At 41.8% G+C, this 18,570-nt stretch overlaps 2 protein-coding genes across 2 annotated transcripts; both read right to left on the reverse strand.

Moving 5' to 3' along the window:
• Nucleotides 1-171: 171 nt before the first annotated feature.
• LOC121239188 lies at nt 172-1,004 on the reverse strand. The gene has a single exon (XM_041136349.1). The coding sequence runs from the start codon at nt 850-852 to the stop codon at nt 412-414; it is 441 nt and encodes a 146-aa protein (XP_040992283.1). The 5' UTR covers nt 853-1,004; the 3' UTR covers nt 172-411.
• Nucleotides 1,005-15,059: 14,055 nt separating this feature from the next.
• Nucleotides 15,060-15,803, reverse strand: LOC121239400. Its single transcript, XM_041136654.1, has one exon. The coding sequence runs from the start codon at nt 15,801-15,803 to the stop codon at nt 15,060-15,062; it is 744 nt and encodes a 247-aa protein (XP_040992588.1).
• Nucleotides 15,804-18,570: the final 2,767 nt, after the last annotated feature.

Here is an 18,570-nt window from a genome sequence, read left to right on the forward strand (position 1 = left end):
GTTCCTTGTACCCTTTTTCTCCTCTGCACAGGCGTGTGTATGAAAGCAGACATTCCAGACGGATCTCTCTTAAGTACTTACGTAATTTCTTGATTAAAACTAAGATTTGGTAATGTGGAGGAACCAGGGTAAACAAGTGAAGCTCAATAGTTACGAGTGTACAAAGCTGGAAAGGAGAAACTCGTGAATTACTTGGTACTTGATCGCTAATGAAGTATGTGAACATAACCAAACCTCGCTGTAGAAGTAGAACATGCTTATGGTACAAATGATCAAGGCCTTGCAGTAAAATCAATTTGGGTAGATCATGAGAAATATATATAGCTTGAGATTAATTGGCTCAAACTCACTGCGTAGGTAATCAAAAGACGATCAGCCACTTGAAAAAATGCAAGCTGATAAACGAGTCCTTCATCTTTTTAATAGGATAAGAGGTTTTTTCCGGGATTCTCCCTTAGGTAAGTCGCGCTTAACCTTGATCAAGTGGCTCAAAACTTTCGCATAGCGACTTACCATTCTCTTGAGCTTCAATCCCTGAAAGCCCTCGTCTTGCTGCTTTGTGACTAGTTGAAGTTGCTTTTCTTGGGTGAAGTGTTGGCCAAGTGAATTCCTGCTTTTGATCAGCTGCTTCAAGCTCTTCTTACGATCATCCTCTCCTGCTTCATCTGGTCTCGAGGGAGAACTCTCGTCTCCTTCATTCACAACAGCTTTCCAAGGAGTACTAGTGTCATTTCTTGGGGAATCTATAGTACTGCAATCTTGATTGGCATCTTGGAGTTTAGACGGCCTTCTGGTTCTCTTTGACATGGTAATATCATAATGGTGTTTGCTTGGATTGGAATCGCTTCCCATTGCTACGCAAACCTGTATGAACAGGGCAATGGTTTTTTCAGCTGATATAGAAGAACAAGAACCATGAAAGCTTGGAAGAAAATGTGGTTAGGGGGAGTTTACTTGGTTAACAATTAAGGGATTAGTTTAAAGGCCTCTCAAAAAGGTAGAATGTCTGCTTTCAGACTGCCTATTTTTCACGACTAAACCACCTAACTCCCTCCTGCTAGCTAAAAGGGTGAGTAACAATTACCAAACTACTGTATCTCCTTGTATTCAGCGCAATCAGAGCCGCCCAATTGAATGAGAGAGGTCCCCCATACGGCATCAAATGGCCCAGGAAGAAAACATCAACTAGGATCCACCCTTTCATACTGTTAGTCACTTGCTTACTACAAGTTTTTCTTTTCTTTTTCCTTTGGTTTTTCTGCCACCTCTCTTAAGTAGGTGCTTTCAAGCTTTCAACCACAGTAGCCAGTAAATTTCAAGCAATTTTCTTCACCATCATTTTAGCGTTCAATCAATGCTTTTAACAAGAAGGTCCGACACAACCGTTTTTGGCCTTCTATGAAGGTAAAAGGAACACGAAATTGAAGACATGTAGATGTTGATAGTCTGATACATACACAGAACGCAACAACACATGGCTAGCTGTGTATTGTGCTATTGGAATACAAGGTTCAGTATTTCTTACTACTTTTTGGATAGGATCACTCAGTAATTTATTAAACATCAAGATGTTAGAGAGTAGAAGAAACTTCTTTTAAAATAAAAAAAAATAAAAAATAAAAATAGGTTAGATTTAATTAGGTTAGATTTTTTAGTTAATCGGCAGTTTGCTATGGATAAATCCAAATCCTCTTGCCTCATTGCCAGCTTGTGAACAATTATCTAACAAAAGCAACCATCGTCGACACGGGTTGAGAAGGAATTAATTATATGTTCGGTATAGCAAGGCTCTCTCCATTGGGTAGTAGAAAGAATATAAATACTTATTATTTCAAAATTTATGATTTCTCCATAACTTGTAAGGTTGGCTTTACAATTTAAATACTAAAATAAAATAATCCATGTAGTTTGGTCTTTACATATTACTTTCTGACTTTTAAAAATGGTTTTTTTCATCCTTGTATTCTCAATTTCAATTTTTTTTATTATTTTGTTAAATCCACTCATTCACGATGGCCTAGCCACTCCCATCTCTCACTAAGGCAGATTTGTATAGTGAGCTAAAATAAGATTAAAATTAAAAATTGAATAAAATATTATTTTTATTTTGAGATTTAAAAAACTTAAATGGTTTATTGTATTTTATTTGAAAGTTTAGAAAAGTTATATAGCCTCGTTTGTTTTCGTATATGAGATAAAATAAGTTGAGATTAAAATTAAAAATTGAATAAAATGTTGTTAGGATATATTTTTCTAATATTATTTTTGTTTTAGGATTTGAAAAGGTTGAGTTGTTTATTTTATTTTGTGTAAGAATTTAGAAAAAATTGTAATGATTAGATGAGTTGAGAAGAAGTGTGAAAACAAACGAGGCCTTAAATGAAATGAGTTGAGATATTTTCTTAATCCAAACAAGAAAGGGTGGCCATCCTAGAATGTACCGTGGGGTGCCCTCGACAGGTTTAGGGCTTTAAATGAGACAAAATTCTCATCTGATCTCATTTCATCTCATCACATCTTATTCTTAAACATAATTTAAATGCAAAATTTTCAAATTAATCATTACAAAATTTTCAAATTAATCATTATAACTTTTTCAAATTTTCAAATAAAAAATAATTCCAACTTTTTCAAATCCCCAAACAAAAATATTATTATAAAACTATATTATTACAATATTTTAACTTTAAAATATTTTTTATTCAACTTTTTCTCTCTTCTTTTCTAAAATCCAAAAAATCCTCAACTCAGACTATCTCACTACTATTCACAAACTATTTTATTACTATTCACAAAATTTACATCTCATCTCACTCTCCAAACAAGCCCCTCGATCTTCATTTATTTTTATTTTTTGGTCTTTTAAGTTTTTATATTTTTATTTTTCAAATTTTTATTTATTGGTGATGATATGGCACACGAGCCACGTGACGAGGGTTTCCTTTAGTGGGTCGAAAGGACATAAAACAAAAGAATCAAAATGATGGAAGTTGAGAGTGCAAAGATGAACAAGTTCACCAACTATACGGATGATTTGAAGCAATAAAGGGTGGTACTGGTTGTCCTGGGGAAACTCTGATGTTTAAGTCAGTAATACTGTAACACCCAAACCCAATCAAGCTCATTTTTTTTTTTCACACGTTAACTTCCCTGCACGTTTTATTTTTCCGTCTATTTTTTTTCACCCCTAAGTCCTCCTCTCATCCACGACATGCATGGTCTTGCAAGTCTCTAGTGTATTTTTTTTTTTCACTCCATGCACACGCACAGGGGCGGAACTACCTTAGGGCAAATTTTTTAAAATTTGATGAAAATTAAGTTTTAGAAGGTGTTTTTTAGAGTAGATTATATAAAAATTAGTATCTAGCCCCCCAAAATTATTTTTTCTTAACTTAGCCCCCCCAAACTAGATTTTCTAGTTCCGCCCCTGCACACGCACGACTTTTTTTTTTCATCCACACGCACGTCCCTTATTTCTCTAGGGTTTTTCCGTTGCTTATATATATACTTGAACTCCTCTCCTGAAAAAGTAGTAGCCGCAGCAACCTACGCATAACTCCCTCTCGTTCACTGCCTCTCCGTGTTCTCAGCTCTATGCTCGTCAACTTTGCCACCATAAACCTCCACCGCAAACCACCAACACTGAAAGATAGCCACTGCAAAACACTCATCTACCTTGGTCACGTAAACCCACCCCAAGCCATGCAGCACCCCCAACCGCTGGCCAAGGCGTAACGCAACACGGTTTTATTCTCCATGACATCGCTGCCCTGCCACACGAACTCACAGCCAACAACTCCTCCTTGCAAACAGCGCACCACCCTCCAGGCCGTCCTCATCGCCACGGAAAGCCAACCATCATCGCCCAGCCGTTGAAGGAAGAACACACATGGCATACTCTATTTTTGACCTCCGAAATAGAGGAAACTGCTTTCCCCATCGTGTGCAACCAACCTGCCACCCTACGCCGCCAACCTCCTCCTTGACATCGCTGCCGCACAGGGAACTTCGTCAGGCGCTACACTCCATCCAGGCCCGTCGCTCTCCTCTCGGTAAGCTTCTGCCGATCTCACCCACTCTCCTCTCCATCTCTTTCTGTCTCTCTCTCATTAGTTGGTCTCTCTCTCTCTTTCTCTCTCTCTCTCTCTCTCTCTCTCTCTCTTACTCTCTCTTGCTTCTAGTGCTCCGCCGAGATCACCACTGTTACGTCGCTAAGCTTCTAGCCCCTCGCTGCGTCGCAAGCTGCCGCGTGATTTCCTCCTTAAGTAAGCCCTACCATGTAGTTTTATTTGTTTTACGTAGGTTTTTGTTGGTTTTCAAAGAATTGAATGAAATTACATTAATACCCTTTACTACATATTATTTAGATATGGAATTACAGTTTTGCCTTTATTATTAGATGGTTTCAATTTGAATTTTTTTTTTTTTTATATTCAATCTGTTTTTACATGGTTTATGCAGGAAGTATAAGAAATTTTGCAAAAAATAAATAGGATTTCCAAATTGTACTAATGGCAGCATATTATTTTTACAATAAGTGTAAAATTTTATTTTGAACATTTTAATTATGATTACAAAAAAACACTTAAGTATTTTAACATGTTATTAAGTAAAGTTTTATTTTTAGAGTAAACAATATTGGTGGAATGTTATTTTTACACTTTAGATATGGTTTAGTCTATTTGAAAAATAGTTATGGTTTATTTTTAAAATATTTTGGGATAATTATATTATCCAGTATTAAATTTTATAGTTGGTTTTCAATAATAAATAGGTCTGACTTTTAAATATTTTGGTCAAAATTATTAAATCAATGTTGATGATTTTAGAAAGTGATGATTTGTTATTTTAGGTTTTGAGGAATTAAATAGGTTATTTTAGAAGTTTATGATTAAATATCGAAATACGTGATTAATTGAAAATTTACGAGAATTACGTGATTATTTTATAGGTGACGATTAATTATTCTTCGACATTTTTTAGGAAAATTTTGAAAAAAACTAAGAAGTTCAGGTAAGCAGGATTCCTATGCTAGACTTTGCATTAAAATAAAATGAGCTGAGGTTGATTTTTGAAAAATATACATATTTAGTTATGAAAATAAAATTGAACTAGCTCAGTTATTTGTTCTGCATTACTCATGAGATTCTGTTTAAGAAGAAAGTATTTTCTGTCATGACTGGTGTAGACATGAGCTTATTTTTGACATTCTGTTTCTGAACTTTGAAAAAGAGAGCGAATATGAAATTTTGTGCATAAATTATGTTGTGATATGATTTTGTTCTGTTCTAAAGATTTTCTGTACTCTTATATGATCTGATGTGATTTCTGAAAAACCTCTGGCATAACATTCTGTTTCTATTTCCGTTCCGTTCTGACCTTACCACAAGTGTAAAACTATGGCCTCTGTTCGGTTTGGTACCAACTTTTTTTGTTTCTGGTACACCCACTTTGGAAACAAAGTGGTTTTCTGCGTGATCTTTCCTATGTGCACACTCGGGGCTCCGAGAATGAATAAGGGGAAGATTCACATTCTATTTCTACTCGGTTAACTATCGGGATTTGCACAACCCTATCACGGGGGTTAAATATGGTATTTGTTCTGATATGATAAAATAAGATGTGATGTTTCAGTTTATACTATGCCAAAGGGATTTTGATTATGAATATTTTTTAACTTTCGCTCTGATATTTTGATAACATGTTTTGACGCTGCATTTTGAAAACATTATTCTGATTCTGCATTCTGAAAGAAAATATTTTGTTCTGCATTCTGAACTTTCTAAATGCTAATGTTTACACACTAGTATATGTCATCTACTTACTGAGTTGTTGATAACTCACCCCTTATCTCCAATTATTTTTCAGATAATTTTGATGGTTCAGCTGGAGAACAAGAGTAGGAGGTTTTAGCAAGGTGTGATGTCCGTAATGGAATAAGTGTCTGAGGGTACAAGTACTTATTTGAGAGTCGTAGTTAAAAAACTGTTTTATTTTTTGTTATTTTGATTTGATAAATTAAGGATATTTTTGAGTTTTGGAGAGTTTTTAATTTATGTTATTGAGAATTTCTTGTTTGTCCCCATGAAGGAACATAGATATTTGGATTGATTAAATGAATTAACATTTTATAGAGTTTTATGGATTTTATAGTTGTATTATTGAAGTTTGATGTTAAGTATTAAGAGCTAACTCTCTGGACCTTTGGGATCGGGGTGTTACAAATACAGTATAAGAATAAGTGTAAGTAAAGATGTAGATGATAATGTTTGTTACCTCTCATAGGTTATTTATAAAAGTGCATGGACGTGGCATGATGGTAACTGACTTTAATCATCATTCCCATATGTATATCCTTCATGATCCCTAGGGAAGATAACTCCTATAAAACAAGAGTGATCCCCCTTTCGATTAATAAGGGATGGCCTTCTTAACCCTAAGCTAAAGCTTTGGGCTGGTTTCAAAGTCGTGGGCCCGGAAGCCGAGGGGGATCCAACTATCCCCTCCAGTTACCCCGCTAATTTTCTTTGTGCTAGCACATTGGAAATTAAACTTTTGGGTTCTTTATACTCATTGCCTACCCCACTGGTTCTTGGGTGTGCCTCTGTGTTTTTTCCTTTACTGGGTTGGAGTCTACGCAAGTTGTATGTTCAAGCTCGTATCACTTCCTTTCTTTCGAAAGGTCGTGGCCTATGTCAACAATGACTATTCCCGCTCATTAAATAATTTTCAAAAGAAATGGCAACTGTCAGCGTGTAGCCAACCTTTCGGATTCCTAAGAACCCTAATGATTACTTTCCCCGATTCTTTCTGATCCTTCCACTTCTGCCCGTGTTTCCTTTTTCGCATTTCTTCCTCCTTCCTCACTCACACTTGCTTTCCCTACTTCTTTCGCATTGCCTCTACCCATGCCCCCTTTTCTATGTTTCTTTCCACATCCTTGAATCAGTGGATATGACCATTCCAGAAGTTGGATGCATCGATAGGGAGGGCTACGCTGGAGACGTGGCTCTAACAGTTTGTGCCCTAACTAATGGGTTGCAGCTCCCTTTCATTCGCCCAGTGCACGATGTTTTACACTTTCTGAAGCTTGCCCCTACCCAACTCCACAGCAAGGCGTGGCGCATGTTGATGTGCGCCTGTGTGGTCTTCCATCAAGTGTTTGAGCCTCTCAGGGAGAAGTACCCAGACTTAATGGCGAAGGAATTTCTTTCCTTTTATAGCGTGGGGTCTCTGCCGGGGAATATCTGCAGTTTCCACGTCTGTGGGCAATGCATGGCAGCCTTTGAAGGGCATTATTTCAATGCCAAACAATGGACTAGTAAGTTCTTCTTTGTCTCTGGTCGCGGTTGGGAATTCTCTACCAATGAAATGCATGTTAAAGATTACCCTATGAGGGCCAATTGGGGGTGAGTCCCCGATGATAAAAGTTTGTTGTTGAAGTTGACTGATAGTCAGCGTTCTCATATTGATCTTGTTCGAGAATGGGCCAAGGGACATGACCGCTATGGTTTATGGTCGGATGACCTTCTTTCTACCGCTAGTATAGATAGATTTTTTGTGGTGCCTAGTCGCGCCCATGTCAGGGGGCCAAACTCAAAGTGGTACCGCCCCCAGCGAAAAGGAGTGCCCCCCAAACTGGGGGGCCAAAAGTGAAGCGTCCCCGTGGTAAGGGCGTGAAGTTTGATGGCGTTTCTGATTGCCCTACGAAGGTGGCGCATGGGTGACTATAGATGAAACTGTTCTTGGGGAGGCCACGCTGGTTTCTTCCTCTGTTAGGGCCTCCCCAACGGTGAGCCCAGGTCTTGATGACCTGGGCACCTTGATGAAACGGGCTATCGAAGACCTTTCGTTAGCTTACAACTTTGAATTGCCTAGGGGGTGACTCTGTGGACACCCCTTCCTTTGAATTTCCTATCATTCCTAATGTTGTTCCCATGCCCTGCGGTGGGAGTGATTTGGGCGACATATATTTTGCTTTTGTCTTTGGCGTGTCTGGGGGAGGGGTGCCTTATGTTTCTGCCCCTACTGTTTGTGACGCTGCAATTAAGACTGAAGGCAAGGGAGCCATTCATCATGGGGGAGGGGGATTAGATGCTTCCCCCCACTCTCTTCCTACTAATACTTCAGGTGGTGAGACCCCACCTATGGATAAAGATAAGGTGTCCATCCCCTCCCCAAACCTTTCATCGTTTGGTGGGGATGGCAGCACTATTCCTCAAGAAAGCGGGATTTTGACCGGCGACCTTAACCCCAGCAGTGATGGCGCCTTTGAGGAACAGGTAGATGAGGAGACCAGCACCCAGCGTGATGAGTTAGCGGGTGAGCAAGTCGACGCCCAGTGTGGTGATAGCCCTTCTAGGGAAGTGTCTGCGCCTGAGCATGGGGCTACCATGGCCCCGGACCTGAGCTTAGGGAGGCTAGTGTGGGTTGAAGCTTATGTAGGGGGAGATGCAAGTTAGGTAGAGGATGCTAGCCCTCGCTGCTCTCCACCCCTATCAGAGGCAGTTGTGGAGATGGTCAAGTGCTTGAAAATGAAGTTATCTCCGGTAAAACTCTTTTCCACACCTTTTTTGTATGTGGAAAGCCTGTTTTCTTTTGTGCATGTTATACCTTATGCTTGTAAAGAGTTTAGCTAACCCTTTGTGCTTGTGCATAATGTGGATGCTTTGGCATCTTGGAAAGTAGATGAAAGGGCCCAATTGGAGGAAGAAGTTCGTGAGCAGTGAAAATTCTCTTATTTTGCCAAGCAAGAGAACGACCGCCTTAAAGCTGAGAGGGACTATCTACAGTGCTGCCTGAAGCAGTCAGATGGCTACTCTCATTCCCTGGAGGCAGACCTCGGCTCTCTTCTTGAGGAGTTGTGTGGTATGCACTCCAAACTCCTCCGTGTTTAGACTCTCCATGCCCGTGATAGTTTTGCCTTGCATATGGCAAAGATGGAGAGGGTTGCTACCAGGGCAGAAATGTTGCACCTAAGGGGGGCACTAGAGTCATCTGAACGATCTCGAGATGATGCTGAAAGAAAGTGTAAGGAGGCGGTTGCAGTCTTGGCTTGCTCCAAAGAAAAGCGTGAGAAAGTGGCCAAGGAGTTGACCCAAAGAAAGGAGGCATTCTGGAAGGAGCGCCACGAGAAGGACACGAAGATAGCCGAATTGCAAGGGGACCTATCTCGTGCAGGCTAGATACGATAAATGTAAAAAGGAGCTCGAGACGATAGACACCTGCCAAGACCAGACACTAGGGAGTGTGACCAAGCTAGTCGCGCAGGTGAAGTAGCTGCAGGAGGCAGGGGGAGGTTGGAATCCCAGTTGGTTACCGCGAACAATGAGATTGTTCGATTGCACCCTCAGTTGTCTGCCGCCAAGGTCGTTCAAGACCGGGCCTTTGGATATGGGTACGGGGAGGGACTGGCTCGTTTGCAAGCGCATTTGCTGGCCAACCCTCGGACCTTTTTAGGGAATCTGAATTTGAAGGATTTCGAGTCGGATGCTACTGCGGTCTAGTATGCAGATGCTATGGGCCGCAACGTGATGTCTGACTCCTTCCCACGTCCCCCGCCGCCAGAGTGAATTTTTCCTTTGTTTGTGGCCAGTGTTGGGCCCTTATTTTTGGCTTTTTGTAGTTATTGCCCTTTTTTGGGTTCTTTGTATTCTTTGAGTGTTGTCTCTGAACAATTTTCTTTTTGGGCCCTTGAATTGGCCTTCTATCTTTGCACGTGGCATTTTGTTGTTTTTGGACAATTTTTGGCCCTCGAATTGGCCTTTTACCTTTGTATGAGATTTGTGTTCTGGATAATCTTTGTATGAGACTTATGTGCTAGATAACGTTTTGTTTTGCTGCTCTGTGTGCTTTCTTTTTTGCTCCTCGGGTACTTAGCCTCTAGATGTTCCCTCCGCTAGTCTGCTGAGAGGGTCGTGGGGTCGCCTGACCTCCACGCCTACTTTAGTTGCACCGCGAGTGTGTAGCTCGACATTTGGTGGCTAACTGTTTGGAGGGTCGCGAGGTCTTCTGACCTTCGCACCTACTTTGGTTGCACCACGAGTGTGTAACTCGACCTTTGGTGGCTAACTTACTGAGAGGGTTGTGGAGTCTTCTGACCTCCATGCCCGCCTTGACTGCATCGCAAGTGTGTAACTCGATCTTTGGTGGCTAACTTGGCGAGGGGGTCATGGGGTCTTCTAACCTCCATGCCCACCTTGACTGCACTACAAGTGTGTAACTCGACCTTTGGTGGCTAACTGTTAAGTGCACCGCGAATGTGTAACTCGACCTTTGGTGGCTAACTTGGCAAGGGGGTCGTGAGGTCTTCTGACCTCCATGCCCACCTTGACTGCATCGTGAGTGTGTAACTCAACCTTTGGTAGCTAACTTGGCGAGGGGATCGTGGGGTCTTCTAACCTCCACGCCCGCCTTGACTGCACCGCGAGTGTGTAACTTGACCTTTGGTGGCTAACTTAGCAAGGGGGTCATGGGGTCTTCTAACCTCCACACCCGCCTTGACTGCATCGCAAGTGTGTAACTCGACCTTTAATGGCTAACTTGGCGAGGGGGTCGTGGGGTCTTCTGACCTCCACGCCCGCCTTGACTGCACCGCGAGTGTGTAACTCGACCATTGGTGGCTAACTTGGAGAAGGGGTCATGGGGTATTCTGACCTCCACGCCCACCTTGATTGCACCGCGAGTGTGTAACTCAACCTTTGGTGGCTAACTTGCTGAGAGGGTCATGCAGTTTTCTGACCGCCTTGACTACACCACAAGTGTGTAACTCGACTTTTGGTGGCTAACTTGGCGAGGGTGTCATGGGATCTTCTGACCTCCACACCCGCCTTGATTGCACCTCGAGTGTGTAACTCGACCTTTGGTGACTAACTTGGTGAGGGGGTCGTGGGGTCTTCTAACCTCCATGCTCGCTTTGATCTGTAGTGGGCTAAATGCTTACCCACTTTATTGCCTTGAGTTCCGTCAAAATATACATTCTGAAAACCAAAAAATTGTTTGTAAAATAAATGCAAAAGAAAATAAACTTTCTAAGGGTAGAACCTTTTTAGGTGTTCGACATTCTACGGGTGTTGCAGCTCCCTTCCTTCACTATCTTTGAGTCGGTATGACCCTGGATGGTTGCTAGCGGCCACTATGTAAGGCCCTTCCCACCATGGGTTGAGCTTCCCTACATCTTGGGTCATAACCCCCGTTTCCCTCAGGACAAGGTCGCTGAGCTTGAATGATCTGGGTTTGACCCGTTTGTTGAAGTATTGCTCGACCTTTCTCTTGCTGAGGATGTTATGGACTTCTGTCTCTTCTCTTATCTCTTCGAGTAGGTGTATTTGCTCGCCGAGAGCCTGGTCTATCTCCACCTAGTTAAAGTTGTTAATCGTGTATATGGGCAAGCCGACTTCCGCGGGGGCGATTGCTTCATTTCCGAACACCAAAGTGAAGGGTGCCTCCTCTTTTGGGGTCTTCACCGAGGTTTTGTAGGCCCACGAGACTCTGGAAGCTCTTCTGCCCACTCGCTTTTCTGGTCTCCCAGTTTCTTTTTCAAGATCCTGAGTAGAGACTTATTTGTTGATTCTTCTTGCCCGTTTGCTTGAGGGTGCCCCAGGAATGAGTATCTTACCTTTATTCCGAGCTCCTGGCACCACGCCCTATAATTCTCTAAGTCAAACTATTTCTCGTTGTCGGAGATTATAATGTTGGGGATCCCAAACTTGCACACTATACTTTTACATAGGAACCTGGTGACGACTTTTGCTGTTATGGTGGCTAGGGCCTCTGCTTCCACCCACTTCGTAAAGTAGTCTATCGCTACTATCATGTGCTTCACCCCACCCTCTCCTGGTGGGAATGGTCCGACCAAATCAACCCCCCACTTGGCGAAAGGCCGTGGGGAGGTGATGGAGGATAGTTTTTCTGGTGGGCAGTGTGGGACTAGGGCACATCCTTGACACTGAGTACATCTTCTAGCCAACTGTTTGGCATCTCTAGGAGCATTGGGCCAATAGTACTTGTCCTTAGGTCTTTCCTTGCTAAGGCTTTGCCACCCAAATGGTTACTACAGACTCCCCCGTGTATTTCTACGAGGGCATACTGTGCTTCCTCAGGTGAGATGCACCTTAGTAAGGGGTTGTGAAACCCTTTTTGTATAAAACTCCATCGATTTTGACAAACTACGTCTCCTTCCTCCTGATCTTCCTCACTGCCTCTTTTCCTTCGGGGAGCTTCCCTGTTTCTAGGTAGTTTTCTATCTCAATGGCCCATTCTGGTATCCCATGGCCCACCTGTGTTACTGGTATCCCAACGGCTAGTACCTCAATCAGTCTCCTATGTAATTCTACGTCATCCTTCGCTGACGCCGCCCTTGCCAACCTACCTGCCACTAAGCTGTCAGCCCTTGGAATTTGTACTATAGAGAAGTACTCGAGCTGGTCGCAGAGCACCAGTACCTGCTCAAGATACTTCTTCAGCTTCTCCCCTTTGGTGGCGTAGGCCCCTGTTACTTGGTTTACCACTATATGGGAATCCGTTTTTACCTCGACCTGCTTGGCGCCTGGCATTTGGCGCCCATCGCCTGGAAGACGAATAGTCCCACTATCAAGGCCTCATATTCTGTGACAATATGGATCCTTATGCCGGCCCTTACTCGACAGGCAGACTCGTTGACAAAAACTATCCAGGGTTGGCCGAGGGGTGGCACTGCAGTCTCTACTGGGAAACCGTTGAACTCGGCCACAAAATCTGCGAAGGCTTGGCCCTTGATTGCGTTTTTAGGTGCATAGCTGATTTTGAACTCACTGAGTTCAATTGACCACACGACTAGCCTTCCTGAGGTGTCCAACTTTTGTAGCACTCTCCCGAGAGGATGCTTTGTTAATACTTTTATTGGATGAGCTTGGAAGTATGGTCACAGCCTTCTGGCGGCTATCGCTAGTGCAAACGCTAGCATCTTCATCCGTGGGTATCTGACATCGGCACCTTAGGGTGCGTCTTGTGTAGTAGACTGGCACTTGGTTCCCTTTTTCTTCCTTCACTAGGATGGCGAACACGGCCTGAGGGGACGCTGTTAGGTAAGCATACAGGCATACAGGATGTCCCCTTGATTTGGCTATATCAATAGGGGCAGATTGGTCAGGTACCGCTTCAGTTCTTGGAAGACCTGGTCACACTCTTCATTCCAAGTATGTACTTTCCTTAGAACTTGGAAAAAATGGAGGCATTTTTCCATAGATCTCGACACAAACCTGTTCAAGGCTGCCACCTTTCATGCCAATCGTTAGGCGTTGTTGATAGTTAGTGGCGGCGTCATGTTCAAGATTACTTCTATCTTCTCAATTGTTGGTTTCGATTCCTCTCTCTGAGACTATGAACCCCAGAAATTTTCCCGAGTTCACTCTGAATGCTCATTTAGCTAGATTCAGCTTCATCTTGTATTTGCGTAACACTATGAAGGATTCCCTGAGGTTTGCCAAGTGTTGGGTGGCTTCCTTGCTTTTCACCAGTAGGTCGTCTATGTACACCTCCATGGTCCTCCCAATTTGATGCTTGAACATTCGATTAACCAACCTTTGGTATGTCACCCTAACGTTCTTTAACCCGAAAGACATTACTCGGTAGTAGTAGAGCCCTCTGTCGGTTATGAGCGTTGTCTTCTTCTCATCCACCTTATTCATCCTGATTTGGTTGTACCCAAAGTAGGCATCCATAAATCTTAAAAATTTGTGCCCGGCTATGGCATCCACAATAATGTCAATTCAGGGGAGTGGGACACTATCCTTAGGACAAGCTTTGTTGAGGTCAGTGAAGTGTATTGAACGACCTTTTCTTCTGCCGCACCTTTTTGGCCTCTAGATTCACACAGAGGCTGTGCTCTATGACCACATTATCGATCATAGCATGTCTTTATGACTCCAGGCAAATATGTCTCTATGTTCGACTAGCAACTGCTTTAGTTGCTCTCGGTATTCCGGCAGGAGTTTCGAACCAACCCTTGTGGTGGCGGTCGGGTGTTCTGGGTGCAGCTTCACTATCTCTAAGGGCTCATTGGCCTTGACTTGGAGCAGGTTGCTTTCATCCTTGGTTTCTATGTCTTGTTCCTTCTCTACCCAAGGCAATGGTGGCGGTTGTTCCTTTGAGTTACCCACTGAATAGACTGTCGGCACTCCCGCCTTCAACTCCTAAATGTAACATTCTCAAGCCAGCGTATGCTCGCCTCAAACTTCACTGACTCCTGCTTCTGTTGGGAACTTCATTTTAAGATGGTAAGTGGAGGTCACCACCTTCAGGTTGTTAAGGGTCAGGCGCCCTATTATGGCTTTATAGGAGGACGAAGCTTTGACCACCAAGAAGTTCGTCATGTTGGTGACCGTATGGGCGCCTTGCCCCACCGTAACCTGAATCATGATGGCGCCAATGGGTTGAATGGCTTCTCCCAAAAATCCTTTGAGCCGAGAAGGTGATGGTCACAACCTATCGGAATTAATACTCATTCTAGTGAACGCATCCCAAAACAGGATATCGACTGAACTCCAGTTGTAGACCAAGACCCGCCTGGTCGTGTAGTTGGCGACTAGTAGCATGACCACCAGAGCGTCATCATGGGGATACATAACCCCCTCGCAATCTTCGTCCCTGGACGAAATGGTTGGGGTTGCCCCTGTCCTGGGGTATTTGTGCTGCCTTTTGGCCATGTATACCTTATGATACCTCACTCTGTGGGCGTGGGCTTTCCTACTTGATGTTGTGGTGCCGCCCCCATCGAAGCTGCCCGCTATTGTTCAGATTTCTCCAATGGGGGTCTACTCTTGGTCTCTTCTTGGCCGGGGAGAGTTATTCCATCCTGGCCTTTCCTACCTCTGGTGCTTAGGGCTTCTACTTCGCCTTGGCAATTCTCCTCCCTTCATGGCCTAATGTAATCAGCTAGCATCCTTTCCAATTCTCCACTCCCGGACAACTCATCAACTCTCTTCTTCGGGGTGATGCAATCTTCAGTCCAGTGGGAGTTAGTTTGGTGATACTTGCAATGGCGGCCCTATTGTTCTCTTGCACATTGTGGTTGTTGTGAATTAGGCGACGCCCTTGGTCTTGTCGACTGGTGTATTGGTCGCGTTTATCATCCTGGTGCCCTCGGCGATTGGCTCTTTTGTCTTTATCTTTAGAATTGTTTTGGTTCTTGTTTTCGACTTGGTTTCCTGCTTATATGGCTCCAAAAGAGCCTGTAGTGTGTCCTCTGAATTAACAAAGTCGTATGCTCGGTCCATGAACTTCCGTAAGGTGGACGGAGTTCTTCTAGCCAGTTCAGCCATGAACAGGCTCCAAGGCCATATTCCTCCCAAGAGGGCGGCCAAGGTGATCTTCTCATCTTGGTCATCCATGGTGAGCCTCTCTTTGTTGAAGCGCGTTAGGTAGGTTTTCAAGTTCTCTCTCTCCTTTTGTTTTATGGTCAGTAGATAGGCGGCTGGTATACGACGCCTTCTACTTGCCATAAACTGCATAAGGAACTGTTTTACTAACTCCTCAAAACTGCCAATGGATTCGAGGCATAAGGCTCCAAACCAGCCTCGTGCTATCCCCTTTAGTGTTAATGGGAAGGAGTGACAAGCCACCTCCCCAGGGAAGCCGTAGAGAGTCATGTGTGTTTTAAAATTTTTGAGGTGGTCAACAGGATCCTTGGATCCGTCATATAGGTCGATCTGGGGTACCTTAAATTTGGGCGGTAGTGGAACCACCATGACCTCTTCCCTATAAGGGAGGTCTGTACGCGTGAGGAGCTGCTCCACGGAAGAGGAACCACCCATCCTCTTCGCCATCTCCTCATATTTTTAAACCAAACTGCACAGCTCGTCGTGCATATTTTTCTTTTCCATCTCTTCACTATTTACCCCTTCTGCATTGTGTGCATCTCCTTCAACTTGTCTGTTTTGTTCTAGGGGGTTATCCTTCTGGCGTTTTAACTCTTCATTCTCTTTTTGTAGTTGCTCAACAACTGTCATCACTTGTTTCAACCTTACTTATGTTTCTTATGTAATGGTTGGCATGTAAAAATCACTTTAACGTCTGCAAAAAAATCCTACAGACGGCGCTACTGTAAATGACGTGTTTCACACTACCAACTGTATGAATGATCTGTAGCAACAAAGGGCGGCACTGTTTGTCTTAGGAAAACTCCGATGCTTAAGTCAGTAACACAGTATAAGAATAAGTATATGTAAAGATGAAGATGATAATGTTTGTTACCTCTTATAGGTTATTTATAGAAGTGCATGGACATGGCATGATGGTAACTGACTCTAATCATCATTCTCAAGTGTATATCCTTCATGATCCCTTATTAATCGAAAGGGGGATAACTTTTGTCTTATAGGAGTTATCTTCCTTAGGGTAATCGCATCTAACTGTGGATCAGACCTCATACTTTACGGGAGTTATCTACCATGTAGTTTTGGTTGCAGGCTTTTCGGTTGTGTCTTTCTTAACCCTAAGCTAAAGCTTTGGACTGGTTTCATAGTCGTGGACCGAGAAGCCCAAGGGATCCAACTATGCCCTTCAAAAATAAAAACAAATAAATAGAATTTATTTATTTTTAATAAATATACCATTCGTTGTGGGTCGCCTCCTTTTTTAATATATAACTCTTTTTCATATGAAAATATATTTACAAGCCTATGTTATTATCATTATTATTATAGTTTTTTTTATTCAATTCAAACTAGAGCATTTTAAAGACAATTTATTCAAAAGTTTTTAGGGTTACGTCTAATTGGACAAAAAGAGCAACTACAATCACAATGTGGTGTAAAGTTTACACCCTTCAATAAAATGTTGACATGTTAGTTTTGTACTATATTATAGAAGTTGAAATGTCACCCTTGAAGCTTGAAGGTGTGGCGGGACCATCCTGTGTGGGGTGGAGAAAAGCCCCTTGAGTGGCCGGCTGCACCGCAAATGGGATTGTTAGACCACTAGTCAATAGTCACCATCCCTTTTAATAATATTTTTTAAGGTTTTATTAAGTAAAGATATAAACGTTCAAAACTCATTGCATCTTCACCATTAAACATCTTGCATATTGATTGAGGGTGGCAATTTGTGTTTGTGAGTTATGTTTATGTTGTGTCAAGTTATAAGTATTAAATTATATGGATCAACCGAACATGATCGGCGTAATTAAATGGGTCATACCTTAAAACTCTAATATGACTCATATAAATAACCGGTGACACAACACGACTCGCTTAACTCATTTAATAATTCATTTTTATTGTGTTAACCTAGACACAATCCATTTAACTTGTTTCATATAAATGGGTTAAACTTACCCATATATTTATTTTCTAGTTGAATTAATATAATTTCATATATAACACAAAAATAACTATATAAATCATTCATAATTACAACTGGATTCATAATTAAATATTTTCTCATCAATATCCAAACCAGTAACATATAAAAAATTATTATTTTCATAAAATAAATTAAATATTAACAAAAAAGGCTTAGTAGTCTAATATATTAAGTAATCAAATATTAATATTAATATTACATCCTAACAACAATAACAAAAAAACATATAAAACAAAATATTTATCAAATTTGAAAATATAATCTATTCATATTATACAAGTTGATTGTGGGTTTCGCGAGTTGACCCATAATTGACTTGTTTATTACTCGTGTCTTATTGAGTCAACCTATGTTGACCGAAACTCATTATTACGAATGTGTTTCATATTCCTACTAACGACTTCCAGTAACCTGCAACAAGAAAATGAAAGTGGCTTGTGTGGTGGAGGACACCTTCAATGTCTAAGTCAGAATAGAATATGGAGAGCGTTTTAATTTTCAGATGGTTCAAAATTTACCTCTTGCTTGTATTTTTTTACCTTTATTTCTACAGGCTAATGGCCTGACTGGAACAACTTGTTTTCAGGCTTGACATTCTCTAATCCTTGATGGACAGAGGATTGTTAGGGCTTCAAGTCTGCTGCCAGTCATAGAAGGAATTAATATGCTGGACGAATATCACGAGCGGGTATCACACTCGAGATTGCTCGTCTGCTACATCAATTAATCACAATTAATTGTGCTTAAGTTTGAATTCTACAAGAGTGTATTTTGGTGGTTGGAGCTTTGGTTTTACTGAGTGGGCCCTTAGCTTTGGGTTCGTGGGTCTTTACGAACGCGGGACTGTCCCATTTACTTTAACGAATGTTTGACCCAATACTCATTTATATCAAATTCAAACTCGTTTATTTTGTGTCAAATTCATGGGTCGTGTTATATTAAGTGATGTTGGAAAATCTTTTACTATATATAAAAGCGAAATCATATAATTCCGAGGTGACATTCTACCCATTAAATTTGAAGTGTTATGTTTATAAAGCGGTAAACCTTTTAAAAGCAATGTTTCATTATGAACCATTGTAACTTTAAAGTTTTATTTCTTTTCTTACATATAAAGATATAAACCGATTCAAAACTCCACCCAAAAGCACTAATTCAACATTTATATTGTTTTGTATTTTAAGAGAAGTCATATGACTTCAATGTGGCATTCTACCTATAAAAGTAGGC

The sequence above is a fragment of the Juglans microcarpa x Juglans regia genome, chromosome 7D, assembly GCF_004785595.1.
Source record: "Juglans microcarpa x Juglans regia isolate MS1-56 chromosome 7D, Jm3101_v1.0, whole genome shotgun sequence".
In the NCBI taxonomy this organism is placed as follows: Eukaryota; Viridiplantae; Streptophyta; class Magnoliopsida; order Fagales; family Juglandaceae; genus Juglans; species Juglans microcarpa x Juglans regia.

Coding starts and splice junctions, on each gene's coding strand:
- LOC121239188 (XM_041136349.1), bottom strand. CDS start 852: ATGGGAAGCGATTCCAATCCAAGCAAACACCATTATGATATTACCATG.
- LOC121239400 (XM_041136654.1), bottom strand. CDS start 15,803: ATGGCGAAGAGGATGGGTGGTTCCTCTTCCGTGGAGCAGCTCCTCACG.